Genomic DNA, 16,799 nt, shown 5'->3' on the forward strand with positions numbered 1-16,799 from the left:
CCGTGAGTCCCTTCCACCCGCATCACTTCCTCTTGCCTTGCAGGACAGAAACGCAGTTGCGCTCGGAAAGCAAACAGTGCTGGTCGACCAAGGATGATCTCGTGAGACCTAGTTACCAAGAACAATAAATTCTTGACCACTTTTGCCACCTCCACGGTCTCCGCCTCCGCTATCCCGTCCACTTCACAAGTAAACCCGCCCATCGTGCGGATTTTTATGTGAGTCTTCCGCAACACCAAGTTAGCCTCCAACGCCAAATCCGCCGGGAGAATGTTGATCATGGACCCTGTGTCGATCATATCCCATTTCGTGACGTTTCCTACCCTCATACTCACGTATCCCAGTGGACAGGACACGGCCGTAGATGGTAGAACGGGAATTGAATCCAGCGAGTGTCCAAACTCCGCACACTTAACCTACGCAGTTTCCGCATTAGTGGTGACAGCCGTCGCCGCTGGCTTCCTTTCACCTGACGCCTCTTTCAACACGCTGATCATCTCGTCCGCCATCACCGGGGAAATTGCCGCCAGCTCCCTCAAGGTAAGGGCTACCGTGGTTTCCGCGCCCATTGCTTGCCGTGCAACTTCTGCCGCCTTTTTCTTATTGCCCCCCGCCACCGGAGCTACCGGAAGCTGCTTGACCGGCTCCGGTCTGGCCCTAGGAGCGGGAACGGGATCCAAACGCTCCCCCAAGAAGACTTCCCCCGTTTGCGCGCACTTCACACTGCTGGCCACTGCCGGCGGCTTCCACACCATGCCCTTGACCATCCCAATATTCACTTTCCCTTCCACCTCTTTTCCTTTCGCCAAAGGTTGCCCGGCCCACACCACGTCCCTCGGAACCGGTCCATCCACTGGCGTACGATCCGGCCAAAAGAAAGCGCTCCCCCACGAGGAAACTTTTCCCGCAGCCCGATCCGTCTTGAAGCACTTGCACTGATTCTGCATATGGCCAGTTTCCTTGCAGTAGTCACACACCGGAGGTCCTCGCCTCCACAGCGGCATCCCGCCAGCCTGCGGAGCATCGTCTGTTTGAGGAGCCGCGGGAGCGGCTGCTGGTGGCACGACCGTCTGTTGTTCCTTTGGTTGCTTGTGCACCGCTCTCTGCATAAACAGCTTCAATTCTTTCAGCGTATCCGCCAGGTCACTCACGTCCTTGACCGTAACCGGCACCTGCGGAGCCGGTTCTGCCCTCGCAACTGCATCTCCTTGGCTGTTGTTCATGAGCTCCAACACTTCAAGTTCCGCCTTGACAGCGGAGCGCAGCTCCTTCATGCTGGGCAGCAGTTTTGGCCCACCTAGTCGTGGTTTGACCATCAGTCCTCGCTTGTTAAGTCCCCGAAGCACCTTCTCAGTGAAGGTCCGGTCGAATCCCTTCAAGAAAGTCCGCTTCGTTGTACCCATATTGGCCGTCACGATCTCGTTCCGCTCCAGATACCGCAGAACCTGGTCGAAACTGGTAATGTAGGACACATACTCCGCTCTTGTCCGCACACCGCCCTTTTCCGCACACTCCAAAGCCACTTTCTCCAAGTCACTCTCCCGATACCTGGGTCCACGATCTTCCCACCTCTCAAGTATCTCCTCCTTGAGCTTGGTCCAATCCTTACTCTCGAACCCCTTCATGTCCTCCACTTCCCACAAGTCCTTGCCTTCCAGAAAGAAGTTGACCACCTGGTACGCTTTATCCGCATCCGTCAGACCTTCTTGCAGAGCCGCTCTTTCGAACCGGTTGATAAAACGCTCCACCTCTGCCTCTGAAAACTTAAGGTGCGGATAATCCCTGGGCCGTATCTTCGCTCCGCTTGGCGCAGGAGCCGCAGGTTGTTGTCCACCTAGCGCTTCTTCCATGGTCTTGTCTTCTGTCTCCTCTGGTTGAACTCCGTAAGTTCCGCTCGTCGTTCCTCCCGCTGGCACCGCTGGTCGATCGTTCAGGGTGCCCCGCTGGTACAACTGTCGCCTCCTCGCTGCAATTGACTGATTAGGTGAAAACTGACTCCGCGTTGTGGTGTGCCAAATCTGTTTCAAGTATCAAATTACATAAAGTGATGGTTGAATACATGAGAAAGAGATATATTCTTAGATTTATTATTGCATAATTAGATTCTGAAGGTCATTTAACCCCTAGTCACTCACTTGAACCACTAGGATAGCTCCACTCAGTCAAAAGTTATTTTGGTTAAATGGTTTTTCATCCAACATAAGTACATAGTATAGTAGTATATTGGTAGTACATAATATGGTATTAGAGCCAACCACAACTGGGTCATATTTTTTGTGCAAATTCAATTAGAGTTAGGGCTAGAACCACAAGTTGGCCATATTTTTATGCATATTCAATTAGACTTAGGGCTAGAACCACAAGTTGCCCGCCTTGTAGATAGACTATATAAGGAGCCCTTCCTCCCCCCTCATTTGAATTCAGCATGTGAAAAGCAGCCACCAACCAACCAGTCACTCATTCATTTAACAGTGTGATCTCAAACATCCACTCACCCAACACCTGTGATCATAATCAGGTTCTTAAATAGCTTGTGTCATTGCACATCATCTGCATTGTTTGATCTAAGTCTGATAGAGCCTACTACACAAAGTAATCTCTATCAAGGTTTTGCCACAACAAATAAATAAATTTTGTTGTCAGAATCCTTGTGTAGTACAATAGAGGGGCAGGTCCTTCAAACCACCCGTAACATAAATATTGCTTAACTGCAAATATCATATTTGTTATCTCCCCCTTGCAGAACTGCCACCCATCCCAAAGGAGTTCTCACAGCGTCGACGAAAAAGATATTTGTCCTAGTTTTGGTCCTCCCGCTAATCCCAACCACGATTGTCTTTCGGCTGGTCTTGAAGAAGAACCTTCTCCGTTTTCAGCCATTACTGTGTCTCCGCTGTCCAAGCCGCCTGATCCGATCTGAGATTCTTTGTCACCTGGAGTAAAGAATTCGCCTTCCAAAGGGTTCATTCAATGTTTCCGCGCAATTCTAGTTCCCAAGTATCCAATAACGACACAAAGTTGGGTTCCCGGCCAGACCCCCACTTGTGAGAAAGTAAGCTGGTTAGCTGGTGAAGAATGTCCTCTGACCGCCTTCTTCAAGAATATTGATGTCCGGGCTGTGTGATTGTCGGTAACTCGGCTCCGCACTGCTACTTTCCGCTAGCCTTCAGCGCTCCTCTACTGAGCCTGATCTATAGCTAGGGTGTTCAAAGTTGACTTGCATAAAATCATAACACCATAAAATCATAAAATTCTAAGCTGAAAAAAATATGTTGCACCCAAGGACTCAAATTAGAGCAACATTTCTAGAATGGTACATATGAAATCATCACTTAAAAGTTTTATAATTTTATGATTTTATGCATTGAAAATTTTATGATTTCAACTTTGAACACCCTTAGCGTAATAATCCGCAAGTGAATAAAGCTCCGCACTTCGTAAGCGCAAAAATCCGCAAGTAACTCTCCAATAAGAATAAGAACACCAATAATCTCCCAATAACTCTTGTACGTCCGTAGTTGTAAGTACAATGATGAGTAATCTCCTCAGATGATAGGATAAGGATCATGGGATAATAATAGGATCCTGACCCCAGAAAACCATGAGCCCCCCCCCATCCTTCCCTCCACGCGTGTCACCGTTCCCACCCAATCCCGCACGCCTGACACTTTCCCGCACTAGTCCTCCAGCTCCGCCCGCTATCCCGCTCGTCACTCTCCCAGACTCCGCTCCTCTCCAAAGCTTGTCCTCCCACTGTCCTCTGTCTAGCCCTTGTCAGTCGTTCTCTCACCACCGGCTTCACCCTGGTTCCACCCGCTGGTGGAACCCGCTCTGGCTGTCATGGCTCACCCGCTGACGCGCCGCTGCTACCAGTCCACGTGTGTAGTCCCGCCGCAGTCCAGCCCTGTCTTTTCCGCTCCAATCCGAATACCCGATCCGAAATCCGCGTTCCGCAATCCGCGATCCGTGCATTCCAATCCGCGCGTGACTTTCTGTAAGCTTTCCTAGCGTGCTTTCCTGACCTCATCCTCAGTGCTTATGTCACCGGAATGCACTCTGCCTGAGCGGCTTTGTGCATTCCCCACCCGCGCTATCCCCGCGTGGACATTCTACCGCGCTCGCCTATATAAATCACCACACCAGTCAAGAAGACAATACGAAGTCGTGGCACAAGACATTACAAAGTCGTTGACCGAAAGGAACTTGTGTGAATTAGGGGGTATCAAATATGAGAAATCCACGATTAGAAACCAGTCAATTAGCCAAAAATGAAATTGTTCACCAGTGGATCTCAAAATGGGGTAGAAGAAGGACCAGCATGTTTTAAAAATGGTGGGTTTTTTCAAAGCAGTCAATTACATAATGGTGGATTTGGTCATATTTGATACCCCCTATTGTTGACCAGGCCCTCCCGGTCAACGCAAGTGTCTTGCTGATCGGGAGGAATCTCTCCTTGTCAACAAAATTTATCTTCCCCCTTTCAACTTCTGAAAGGTAAAAAAACTAAATGTTTATTGGTTTAGTAAGCACCATCTTGGGTGGCAATTCTTCCTTTTTTTGCAAAATTCAGCATTACACATATACTACTTGCTAAGACCAGCTTAGGATGCAGCCGGTCGTGATCTGTGTCGCCAGTGTCATTGTCATTTGACCTGGCCCTGTTCCACGTTGCTTCAAAATTGTTTCTCCAGTAAGTATCAGCTCACTCGTGCGGGTCACCAGGAAAAAAAAATAGTCACTTGATGGCAAGTGACATGATGCAGCTTTGGTTTCTGCTCCAGAGCTACTCCAGCGCTGCTCCAAGTCTGCTCCACCAGCACTTGTAGAGCTTGCAGGACTGCACCAGAGCACTCAATGTGGCACAGTCAGCTGATCCTAGTTTTTTCCCAGGAACAGCTGATGCTCATCATAAGCTGAGCAGTAGGCATTGACTGAGCCTGGGCCAAAGCTGCGCATTGGCTGAGCCTGGGCCACAGCTGAGCATTGGATATTCCAAGCCTGATACAAATCCAAGTGTCAGATGGACCAAGAATATTCCAAATCTGAGCATCAGCTTAGCCAACAATGGTCCAAAGCTGAGCATCATCTTGGAAAAGGCTTGTGCAGAGCTTAGGATCAGCTGGGACAATACTGTTCCAAAGATTAACACCAGCTGGGCCAAAACTTTTCAAAAGCTGAGCATCAGCTGAGCCAATGCTGGTACAAAGCTGAGCATTGGCTGAGCCAAGGCTGTTCTAAAGCTGAGTATCAGATGTTTTGAGACTATTCAAAAGATTAATACCACCTGAGCCAAGGCTGTTCCACAGCTGAGCATCAGCTGAGCCAAGTCTGGTCCACAGCTGAGCATCAGCTGAGCCAAGGCTGGTCCACAGCTGAGCATCAGCTGAGACAAGGCTGGTCCACAGCTGAGCATTGTCTTAGCCAAGGTTGGTCCACAGCTGAGCATCAGCTGAGCCAAGGCTGGTCCACAGATGAGCATAAGCTGTTACAGGAGTGGTCAGACTCAGAATCTGAGCATTGGCTGGGCCAAGATTTATCCAAAGCTGAAAATCAGCTGAGCCAATACTGGTCCAAAGCTGAGCATTGGCTGGGCCAATGATAGTCTTAGTATGAGTCTAAGATGAGCCATGAGTGGAATAAAGCTGAAACGCAGCTGGGCCAGGACTGGTTCTGATCTGGGCAACAAAGCTGAGCATGAGCTGGGCAAAAAAGCTGAGCATAAGCTTGGAGCTAAAGCTGAGTATCAGCTGACCAGAAATGGGGATCAGTGGTGCCCAGTGAAAACTGAGGATCTCCTGTGGAAATTCTGAAAGTGGTTAGATGGTGGGTAGATGTTGGGTAGATGATGGGTAGATGGTGGGCAGATGGTGTGTAGCCCGCTGGAGCTGGCATGATGTCACTTGTCATCAAGTGACTATTTTTTTTTCCTGGTGGGTACGGCTTGAAAGACCATTACTAGCCAAATGGAGATCTCCTGAAATTGGCCTGACAAACTCAAACATTGGATGATGAGGGGCAAACACATCAGAAGCTATGAAATCCTAACAAAAGACCAGTGCGGATTTATAAAAATTGGGTCCATTTATCCCAATAGCCTGAATTGGGGCCATTGGAATGTTGTAACCGCTGCGCTTCGCTGAAAAAAGCGGTCATTTGGCGCAGCGCAGCGGGGGACCGCTACACAGACAGCAGAAATAGCGGTAGGGAAGCGGGATTATCGCTGCCCTCAGCCCTATCCCTGAAAATAGGGGTCCCCCCCCCCCCCGCTTGTTCCACAACCCAAGGAGTGATAGTGCAGCGGGCGCGGCCGCTACTTTCAGCGCAGCGCAGCGGCCGCCAAAGCCGCTGCGCTTTCCGCAGCTCGTCGCAATTCACTCAGCCTTGGGGAAGGAATCTTTGGCTAACTATGTAATTGGTAGTCTCAACTCAAGGACTGATTGTCTCAATCAAATTGACCGATAGGGAGGGTGTCCTGTCGTTGATCAGAGTCACGGGATTGATGTTAGCGCGACTCAGACAATCATTTTCCAGTAGTCCAATCAAATATCCAAAAACGGATGACTGTGCTAGGTTCAAAGTACCAATGTGTGACCCAATCTTTGCAAGTTATCTCCAAAATTCATTGTCAAGTGGATGTAAGGTATGAATTTCAGAATACAAGGCACCCAGAAAAATGCTGGAAGATAGCTGAAACCAACTCCAATATCTATGGATGCAATCTTATCTGCGGAGCTGGAGAAGAGAGCGTCTTTTGCCTTTGGCTTTAAGAAAATTTGGTTTAGTTCAAATGACTTGTGAAATCAATCAGAGAAGAAGGATGTGACTTACCAGGTGGGGATGTAAGAGCTTGCAAATCTTTGGCTATTGAGTGAGTGAAGAGTGCGGCAAAAGAAGTCAGCATCAGCAACTGGTTCAATGACAGCAGAAAATCTAAATCCAACTATACTCACGTGACATTTTCGACATGGCATCATCGAAAAGATTTGCGTCACGAGTAATTGGGTTCTTGGTGATCCTGTTGAGCTGAAAGCCAGCGGTAAGTGAGTTTTGCGGCTTCAGTGAGTTTTACGGCTTCAGTGGTAGTCGGAAAAAGCTCGGAAGTCGCTATTTCTCCAGTTGCAGCCTTGCCCGAAAAAATACTATCGGCGAGATCATACACCAGAAAAGGTTTGTCCTTGAGTTTTCCAAAGTTTCGACGTGGATGAGCCGTTATCAACTCTTCCCACACGGTTTCGTCCGCAGTGACAGTGCCTCGAGCTTCGTCCCAACCGAATCCGCTTTGATCTCGAAGGAATTTGTAGTCAAGGTATAGTGTTCGGAGCGCATTTTTTTGGTTCTTGATTTGATCAAGACTGAGAGTGAGGCTATACTTTTTATTCAACGCATCTCGGACAACAGACCATGCTTCTTTCTTCAAGTTGCCGTTGTCAGTTTCATGGCCGGCCGCATATTGTGTAGCAATGGACTCGAGAAGGCACATCTTCTGATCGGTGGTCCAAATATGGTTGGGAGTTTTCGAATCACTTTTGTTGTCTTTTTTGGGTTCAGCTGACTTCTTCTTTGGGGTCTTCGCTTTTTGAGTTGCCTTCTTGGGATCAGAATTCTGTTGGGGCTGGACTGTGGATTTGGACATTGGAGCCGGTGTTGGTGGCGAGTTTGGAGATCTGAGTTCTGATGAGAGTTGTGGTGGGATGGTGTCCTTAAGGACAACTGGATCAATGAGATCGAGAGTGATGGACTTTGGCATCTGCAAAGGGTGCGGAAAAATAGAGGTCAAAAAACAGGGTCAGACCTGTTTTTGAAAAGCACCCATTTTTGAGGAAAACTATTTTCTGGATATGTCAAAAAACAGGCGCTGTGGTACGCATTTTTTGGTGAAAACAGTTTTTTTGCCAAAAAATTAATTTCTGGGGGAAAAACTGTTTTTTGACCGGCTATGGTACAGGCCCTTATTGAGGAACGAACGTAGATATGTCGCGTGGAGCACCATCCATGGTACCAAAGCCTTTGCCCGTCAGTCCATTTGTTTGGCCGTACATGAAAGTCATTGCCACCTGTCCGTGGATGTTTCCGATCAAGAGAGCTAGGGAAGCGGCCAAGATGCTGATTGAACGAGCCATTATTGCGGAGTAAATATTAATTTGGAGTAGCAAAGAGCACCAGGCTCGATAAAAAATTTAGATGGATAAAGTTGAAGACGAATAAGTAGGAACAGATGATAAATACTGTGAACTAAGATTAAGGAGCCGGTTTGGATACTGAAGACTGAAGAAGATCAGGACGAGAGGAACTCAGTGGCAGCAGGTTATTATATTCTCAAGAGAGGCTAGACTTGAGTCCATTAAGCTTACTGCTGAAGTCATCGGTGAATTTCGAGCTTGCTCGGACTACTAGAAATCCGTGGCGGCCATGGCAGAAGCTGCAAGGAAACTTGTTCAACTGGAACGATGTCTCCCATCTTCCGGCTCAGCCAGTTGGTCAAACTTGACTACTCTAGTTGAATGTGAAGTTTGTCTCGTAACTTCTGCCATGGCCGCCGCGGACTTCTGGAGCCAGGATAGGAATACTTCATCTGCGTCAGATTCTGCGCATTTGCAGACTTCTTAGCAGATAACCAAAAAAAACCCAACCGTACACATCCATGCCAATACATTTTATGATGAGTATAGCGACATGCAACACGTATAGCCCAGTAAAAAATATTCGAAGCGCCACCAATGCCAGCTTCTTAATTCAAAGTTTGAAATGTTTCAAGATCCTACAATCTGATTGTTAGAAATAATTTGAGATTTGTGACTTGATACTCCAGAATTTAAGGTGACATGGATTCATGCTAATATGCTCTTATCGACTGATTTGCCCGAAAATGAAATCAACACCGACATGTACTCGGTGTAGGCAATTATACCCAATAGCCAGAGCCTCGGAGTAGCAGGTTTGATACTAATTTCTCTTTCTCTGTTACAGAGGTCGAAGAAATCTATCCCACATAGGGCATCAATCCCGCATCATTGCCCTGGTGCTACAACATCTAACTTCAAAGAACAGGAGTCAGAGAAGAAGCTCGAGCCTCGCCAAGGAAACTTGGGCATGGAGACCATAGCAACTCATGAGAACGCTTCAAGTTTGACCAGCATTTCTTCTTCTTCAACTTCGTCCTCAAGGCGCCCTATCTTCTTGCTTGGTTTGGGACAGACCGCCTTGGTTGCCCTGTTCTACTCCCTCGAGATTGGCCAACCGATTCATGGATTCTCGCAGCCACTCGGATCATTCGGTGCATTATCGATTCCATCGGTTTCTGCTCGGTGGAACCCCGGCGTTCGCTTATAGGCAAGCTCAGTAGCTTTTGTGATACAGTAAACTCTGGAATGATAGGTCTCGGATGGTGGGCTCAAGGGAATACAAAAGTCAAATGTTGGGGCCAATTTCCAAAAACACAAGGTATAATCGCACCCCAGCGCCATTCTCCGGAGGGATCAAAACCACCCCTGCTATGTCAGGCCCCTCCTATTTTTGCCGTTTTCCTTAAAATTTCTTCCAGAATATAAACCAAAAATATATCTCAATTTGTCCCTATGATCCTATCATCACATTTTTGTCGCCAGAAGGTAGCTGCCCTTGGCATCCAGGACTTTTGTTGTGTTTTTTTGGTTGGATGGTTCTTCTCCAGAAAGGCGGGAAAAATTGAGTCCCACATTTTCCCTGCCTTCCAAAACACCAAGCTTCCAGTTCAGGTTTGAAACAAAGAAAATTCTTTTGACTTGTTTTATTGGGGCAATGCAATACTATCAGACCATAGGCAGTGCGGTGAGGGTGAAGCGCTAGAGTGCTTCCCTTGTGGTCTGTGAACTCTTGAGTGGAAAAAGATCAAAGAAAATGATAGTGTAGGTAGGGGGGGATGCGTTTGAGATTAAGGAGGGGGGGGATACCATTTGCAGAAGTGTAGGAATGAGAATCAGGGAAATGAGGTCCAAAAAATGGTGTTGGAGAGGCAGAGAATGGATGCACAAGGTTTAAATTATGAAGATTGCAGGATTGGAGGGTTGGGAATGTGGAAGGGAATCAGGAAATATGCTTGAAAACTTGGTGCAACTCAGGATCAATAATACTCAGAATGTGATGGTATCCTCCTTGGATTAGGAAAGAATTGTATGGGGGACCTTCTCCAAGCTCAGGTAGAACTTGAACTACAGTCTGGGGATAAGTGGAATGTTTCAGATGCACATCCACCACTATGACAGCAACAGGCGCCAGAAACAATCAGAAAAACCAACACAACAATCTGCAACCAAACAAAAGAAAGAGAACAGAACTCCAAGACCATAGGCAATCCACAGACCCCAGGGAAGAGAAGAAACAAGCCAAGCAAGAGAGACAAAAATGTCAGAAAAGAAATGGCTCCACCAGGACTTGAACCCGGGTTGGGCTAACTCTAGGTGCCTGCTTTACCACACTGCCAGCAAACAGGTGACGTAATCTGGGTTTCGTCGCGCTGACGTAATCCAGATTCCAATTCAAACCCGCGCCCCGGGTGTGTCGTCACCTGTTGTGGATTTCGTCACCTGCCATTCTCAGTGGCAGGTGCAAGACAAAAGCACAACTCCCTCGATGGCCGGTGCTAACCGGTCATCGAGGGGACACACACACCTCCCTTGATGGCCCGTCTGGACCGGCCATCAAGAGGAACACACAACATTATCTCGTTGGCCGGTCAGTACCGGCCAGCGAGAGTAAGGCACTGCTTGCACTCTTGATGGCCGCTACTGACCGGCCATCGAAAGGTGACACATATACCCCTCGGTGGCCTGTCAGTACACCGGCCATCAAGACAAAAACACTAAACGCTCAATGGCCCGTACTGGCCGGCCATTGAGAGCAAAACTCTTTTCTCAATGTGTATACACATCACCCTTGATGGCCCGTCAGTACCGGCCATCGAGAGGAACATAATACACTCTCGATGGCCTGGACTGATCGGCCATCGAGAGGACATGCGCATCTCGCACAGTGACCCAACTGGTCATTGAGAGCAAAGCGCTTCACTCTTGATGGCCAGTCAGCACAGGCCATCGAGAGTGTAGTATATTCCTCTTGATGGCCAGTACTGACGGGCCATCGAGTGGGGTGTGTATTTCCTCTTGATGGCCAATCAGTCCAGGCCATCGAGAGTGTATTATGTTCCTCTCGATGGCCGGTACTGACGGGCCATCAAGGGTGATGTGTATACACGTCACCAAGAGAGTTTTGCTCTCGATGACCGGCCAGTACGGGCCTTCAAGAGTTTAGTGTTTTTGTCTCAATGGCCGGTGTACTGACAGGCCATCGAGGGGTATGTGTATCACCTCTTGATGGCCGGTCAGTAGCGGCCATCGAGAGTATAAATAGTGCTTTACTCTTGCTGGCCGGTACTGACCGGCCATTGAGAGGGTGTAGGGTGTTCCTCTTGATGGCCGGCACAGACGGGCCATCAAGGGAGCTAGGTGTGTGTGTCCCCTCGATGACCGGTTAGCACCGGCCATCGAGGGAGTGGTGCTCTCTTGCACCTGCCACTGAGAATGGCAGGTGACGAAATCCACAACAGGTGACGACACACCCGGGGCGCGAGTTTGAATTTGAGTTTGGATTTCGTCAGCGCGACGAAATCCGGGTTACGTCAGCTGTTTGCTGGCGGTGCCACTAAGCTACAAAGCCTGAGTTGCCAGATTCATAATCTAACAAAAAAGGGAAACATGACCAAGAGAGAGAAGCCAGAAAACATGGACAAAAGAGTGTAATGGAACTGAAACCAAATCAGTGGAGGCAGAGTCTAAAACTTGAATATATTGGTGGAGGCGGAGCTTGAGATACTGGTCCTAATACATCTTGGGGGTTAGTCCACCAGTCCTGTGCTGAATTGTACATTCACATTGCACCATATTTACCAGTCTGAACACCACAACAGGTGCCATTTCCAATTGCAGTGGTTACCTGCACCCGCTGCTTGTAACCAGGTCCAGATGGCCATCTCTAATCTGTTGTCTGCTTCAATATTCCCTCTATTCATGTAAGAATACAGACCCAGGGGACTGGTGCCTCTCCAACACAGTGAATTAGTTGACACAATCTCAAATAGCTGTGGCTCATGGTAAGAAGAGCAACCCATGTCTGCAGTCCAAGGCTCTACAAGACTGGAATACTGATTAGGGGGTTTCACAATGAAGAAACCCAGGAAGGAGTTTGAGCGCTCGCCAGTATTGTTATGAGGTTGCTTGCAGTGTTTTTTTGTAGGAATTCATTGCAAGCATTTTGCTGAATCAATAGAAAGGCCTCTGATGGTCCTCTGTGAATTTTTCTGCAGTTTTTTAAAGCTTCCTTTTATGCTGAAAACACCCATTAAGAAACAAAACAAGTACAGTCATACAGGGAACTTCAATTGATGTTCCCACATGCCAAAAATTCCAAATAATTCATTTGATCATGATAGATATTAATTCAAGTGTTTCAGAACTTTTTGGACACTTTGTGCAAGAATATGGGTTTGAAAAATTAGGAAATTGTACCACGTACTGGCGCACTTTGACAGATTTTATGCAAGATTTCTTAATTTTTCAATGTCACATTCTTGTACAAAGTGGACCATCAGAGGCCTGTCTATTGATTCATAAGGAAAAAATCAAAAAAATTGCCTCCTTCACCTGCAGCGCGCAAAGTGTCTGGAAATGCGCGCACTGTACAGTGTGCACAGAGTTTTTCGCAGTGCACAAAGTAATTCCGTTGATTTATTTTTAAGATTTTCTTGATTTTCATTTTTTTTTATTTACAAGTTTCAACTGTTCATTTTGTATATTTTTCATGTGGTCTGGTTTTGTGTATTTTTTGATAGATAAAAGACCAGCCAAGATACTAATACACAGAAGCTACAGAAATTCATCTTGACCTTCCCCTCTAATTTTCTGCTGTCAGTGAAGCAGCAAGTCAACAGAACAAGTGAGTGCAGTGTGAACTTGATGAAAACTGGTGGCTGAGTGGAAGACCAAGCTAAAACTAACAAAGCAGGAAAAATATGAATAAGGCAAAGTTGGGCCAATGAAGTAAAAAGATATGGTGTTGGTTGGTTATTGATACATGAAAAGACACAAGGCAATTTCACCAGGGCAGCACGTCAGAACCGCCTTGTGTTGTTTCGCATTCAGTGGACTGATTGTTTTATAGATCTCTTGCTGTTTCATTGGACTTCATCTCCCATTTGTATGCTTGTTGATTCACATAGAAAAAAAATCTTCAAAAGGTAAACAAAAAATCCCCAAAAAATAAAGTGTATTTCCCACTTTGATATATATAGATATGAACATCTGGTTATATTTATGTATGTTTGTGTACCTATATCATACTATAAACCAACCTTTGAACATGCATATGAAAACAAAATATTGATTGGGGGTTAAAAGATAAATTTGAATAGCTTTTTGGGCGAATCTTTTATCAAAAGTGGGGAATTTCTTTCTATTTGCTTTGTTGTTGCGGTTCTTGAACTATAAAGTACTTGCGATTGAGTGTTGTAGATTTGAATATTGACAAGAATGGGTTTGCTATCCATTCATCTCGCTCTTTGCAAACAAAATAAAATGAATGGGTTTTTTTGTGAAAAGTTGGTTTGTTTGGCGCAATCAAGTATTTCAAGCAAGTAGATCGAAAGAGAAGGTGCGAAAAAATGAAGTGTTTCGGAAGTTATGAGGGAAGAAACTCAATGCGAGAGGGGCATTAATGCCCCTCAGCTTGGCCGAGTGAGGTTAGGAGTCGAGCGCCATTCCAGCCGGCTCAGTGGGCGTCAAATGGCTGGGAGAGACTGAGAGGCTGGTAGCGAGAGGCGCCAAGGAAGGAGACGACTGGCTTGAGGGAGACTTCTTAGGCTTGGAGTCACCAATCGGGCCGAAGAGGCCGGCGCAGGCTGCCTTGGTGAACTCGGCCGGGAGGGCGTGACCTGGGGATGAGGTGGACGCCAGCTCAGAGGGTGAGCCGGTGAGCTTCTGGGCACCCAGCGACTTGCTGGTCAAGGTGTTCTCGGAGCTCACAGACCCGCTGGATCCATCTTGCCCACTGAGCCTCGAGCTGCTTGTCTCTCTGGTCTTGCCCGCGTTTCTGGGAGGACCCGCAGCAGCAGCTTTGATGCCAACAACGACTGACCATGAGCTGCGATGGAGCGACTTCCGTAGTTTCTCTTGCTCGGCCGACTCGGCTTTTGTCTCGAGACCCGAGGGTTTCATCGCGCTGGGAGAGGAAGAAGTGATTGTGGAATAGCTATAACCGCGAGCTCGTTGCTGGCCAACCGAGGATGTCGGACCGGGGCGAGTGACAGAGGAGGGCCTGACAGCAGAAAAGGTGAACACTTTTGCGCAAGGATTTAGCGCCGGCCCGGCGGATGGCCTCTGTGAACAGGGCCTCGACGGCCAGGCAGGCCCGGGGACAACGTCAAAGATAGAGTTCAGCCCGCTGGCTTCTGATCGAGTATTACCGCCCAAGCTTTGGGTGCTTTGATGTTTCTTGAAACCCGAAGGGCTTTCCTCCGGGATTGTTTCAGTCGGCGTAATTCTTTCATCTTTCTCGCGCCCGGTGAGACCAACGGTAGGGGAGTTGGATGTCTTGAGCCTCCTTGAACTCGTCTTCAGACTCAGTGCTGCATCAACCATGTCATCAGATACTTGAACATATTCAGCGGAGAGACTTGCAAATGGACATACCCTGGCCAAAATCGGCTTCCATTTCGTTCGGATCATGCGGAGATCCACCAAATGTGTAGTCCTCAATTGCTTCGCCTGAGGTTTCTTGAAGCTCATTTAGTATTTTGTGGCTCAAGTAGGCAGGGGTTCCAACGGGGGCGTAGGGTGAAGCAGGGGATGATTCGACTGAGCCATATCCTGGCATTTGAGATAGGGAGCTCGAACTACTGGTTCTAGAGAAAGTATCATATCTTTTTTTGCCAGCTAGCAATCCGCTACAAATCAAGGAAGTTGTAGGGGCTAAAGTGTTGGGAGAGCAAAAGGATGATGCATGTACAACAGACGACGTATTGGCGGGAACTCGAGTGGGTGAACCTTGACCAATGGCGCCAAAGGGTAATGAAGTCTGACTTGAGAGCGGTCGAGTCCATTCAGAAGTAAGGGCAATGGCGGGAGGTGGAATCTCGTGACGGTAGTTAAAGAGATCATCCGTCAGTGGAGACGCAGGAAGTGGAGGATGAGAAAGAGAAGCATCTAGCGCTTGAAGTATTGGATGATGATCCTTCAGGGCACTCCACTCCAGGTTAGGTAGGCTGATGAATGTTTCACGGATGTTACTCTGTTGAATGGTTTCTGACAAAGGGTCTGGAGCCCATGCACCATCGAGATGGCGACTGCTATGTGCGAAGTTAGGAAACAACATCGGACCCATCGAATTCTCAGGAGAAAACGTGAGAGAGTCTTGGGATTTTGGCCAAGTTGAACTGGATGTATCAAGAGCGGAAATATTTGAAGGTTTGAGCGGAAGGTTTTCGACTTGATTCAGGAGAGTTGGCGATGATGTGGAACACTTGGAAGGGCGCGGACAGTCCGCCACGGAACTTTGAGCCTCTGAGTCTTGAGTGGTAAGGCGCCGGTGGGGGGCGGTCGCTTGTTCAGATTTGTTTTCCGGGTTGTGTCGCTTGTTCTGTTCGCGTTTTTGGTTCAGTTCGGTCTGACGGGTTGCAAGTTTCTCTTTCAGTTCTTTCTTCTTTGCCGTTTTCATCTCATTAGTTTTGGAGAGCTGATCCATTTCAAATTTGGTGTGTTTGTTCGCAGTCTTCAGCCGTTCTCCTTCCTTCTTGATCTGTTGTGTATCCTTTGTAAACTTGGACTGAATCGAAGTAACTTTAGTCTGGATGGCTACGATATCCTCCTGAACCTTGGCAGATTGCTTAGCAAGTTTATCATGTGTTGCTTTGCATTGCTTCTTTTCATCTAGATTCCGTTGTTTAAACTCCTTCAGATCCTTGATCTCGCTCAAATGCTTGAGGCTTGACTGGGAATGGACCTTGTTCAGGTCTTCCTGGTTACGTTTATAATCCAATTTTTTAAGCTGATTTTCGAGATCGTGAGATGGAGGCTTTGGTATGGACGAAGCGCACTGAGATGTTTCGCGAAGCAAGTGATTGTTGGATGTCGAGTTGGTCTCTGAGCTTTCAAGAAAATTGGTACATGTAGGACTGATTCTTGGAGCGGAATGTTCGGGGATAAGACTAGTGTTACGCGTCAATGATACTAGCATCTGATTGGTTGCCGTGATGTGGTTTGGAGGTCTGGCATTTAGTTTAATATTTTCCGGGGATGATTCGACATGTGGGCCTGATGTTGCGGGCGCTTGGCGAGAAGTACGACGAGACGTGGGCGCTGAAACTGGCGGTGGAAGCAACATTGGCCAGGCGTGAAGAATGGATAACAGGTCGATAAATTGAGTTGTTAATGATATGCAGCCGAAAACAACACCAAACGCATCATGGAAATAGCCTAACCTTGAGTGGTATAGCAATCGTGCTCAGATCCTGAGGAGGTTGAGGTGAAAGAATCCTCTGAAGGTGAACCTGATGATTGAAAAGGACTTGTAGTCAGTCTCACTTGGCAATGAAAACGGCTGAGACTGTCACTAAATGGGAGGCTCACATTCAGGAAAATGGTTTGATTGTGCAGAGGTTTGGGACAAAGACGTCAATTTTGGAATCCGGTGAGGTTTTTTCTTCATTCCCGCGAGGAGGGGAGAAAGACCTTGCAGAGACGAAATAACCTCATCCGTCAGAGGGGGCGGGAAGA

At 47.5% G+C, this 16,799-nt stretch overlaps 3 protein-coding genes across 3 annotated transcripts; 1 reads left to right on the top strand and 2 right to left on the bottom strand.

Moving 5' to 3' along the window:
* Window positions 1-6,720: 6,720 nt before the first annotated feature.
* Window positions 6,721-8,120, bottom strand: PtA15_17A166 (uncharacterized protein; the record flags this gene model as incomplete). The annotated part of the gene is made up of 4 exons (XM_053164253.1): window positions 6,721-6,761; window positions 6,829-6,861; window positions 6,951-7,015; window positions 7,966-8,120. The coding sequence occupies 4 exons, from the start codon at window positions 8,118-8,120 to the stop codon at window positions 6,721-6,723; spliced, it is 294 nt and encodes a 97-aa protein (XP_053028239.1).
* A 718-nt stretch (window positions 8,121-8,838) lies between these two features.
* Window positions 8,839-9,330, top strand: PtA15_17A167 (uncharacterized protein; the record flags this gene model as incomplete). The annotated part of the gene is made up of 2 exons (XM_053164254.1): window positions 8,839-8,892; window positions 8,968-9,330. 2 exons carry the CDS (start codon window positions 8,839-8,841, stop codon window positions 9,328-9,330), a joined length of 417 nt encoding a protein of 138 aa, XP_053028240.1.
* A 4,439-nt stretch (window positions 9,331-13,769) lies between these two features.
* On the bottom strand, window positions 13,770-16,407 carry PtA15_17A168 (uncharacterized protein; the record flags this gene model as incomplete). Its single annotated transcript, XM_053164255.1, has 3 exons — window positions 13,770-14,653; window positions 14,718-14,929; window positions 15,041-16,407. 3 exons carry the CDS (start codon window positions 16,405-16,407, stop codon window positions 13,770-13,772), a joined length of 2,463 nt encoding a protein of 820 aa, XP_053028241.1.
* Between the last annotated feature and the right edge of the window lie 392 nt (window positions 16,408-16,799).

Source organism: Puccinia triticina, chromosome 17A (genome assembly GCF_026914185.1).
Source record: "Puccinia triticina chromosome 17A, complete sequence".
Lineage (NCBI taxonomy): Eukaryota > Fungi > Basidiomycota > Pucciniomycetes > Pucciniales > Pucciniaceae > Puccinia > Puccinia triticina.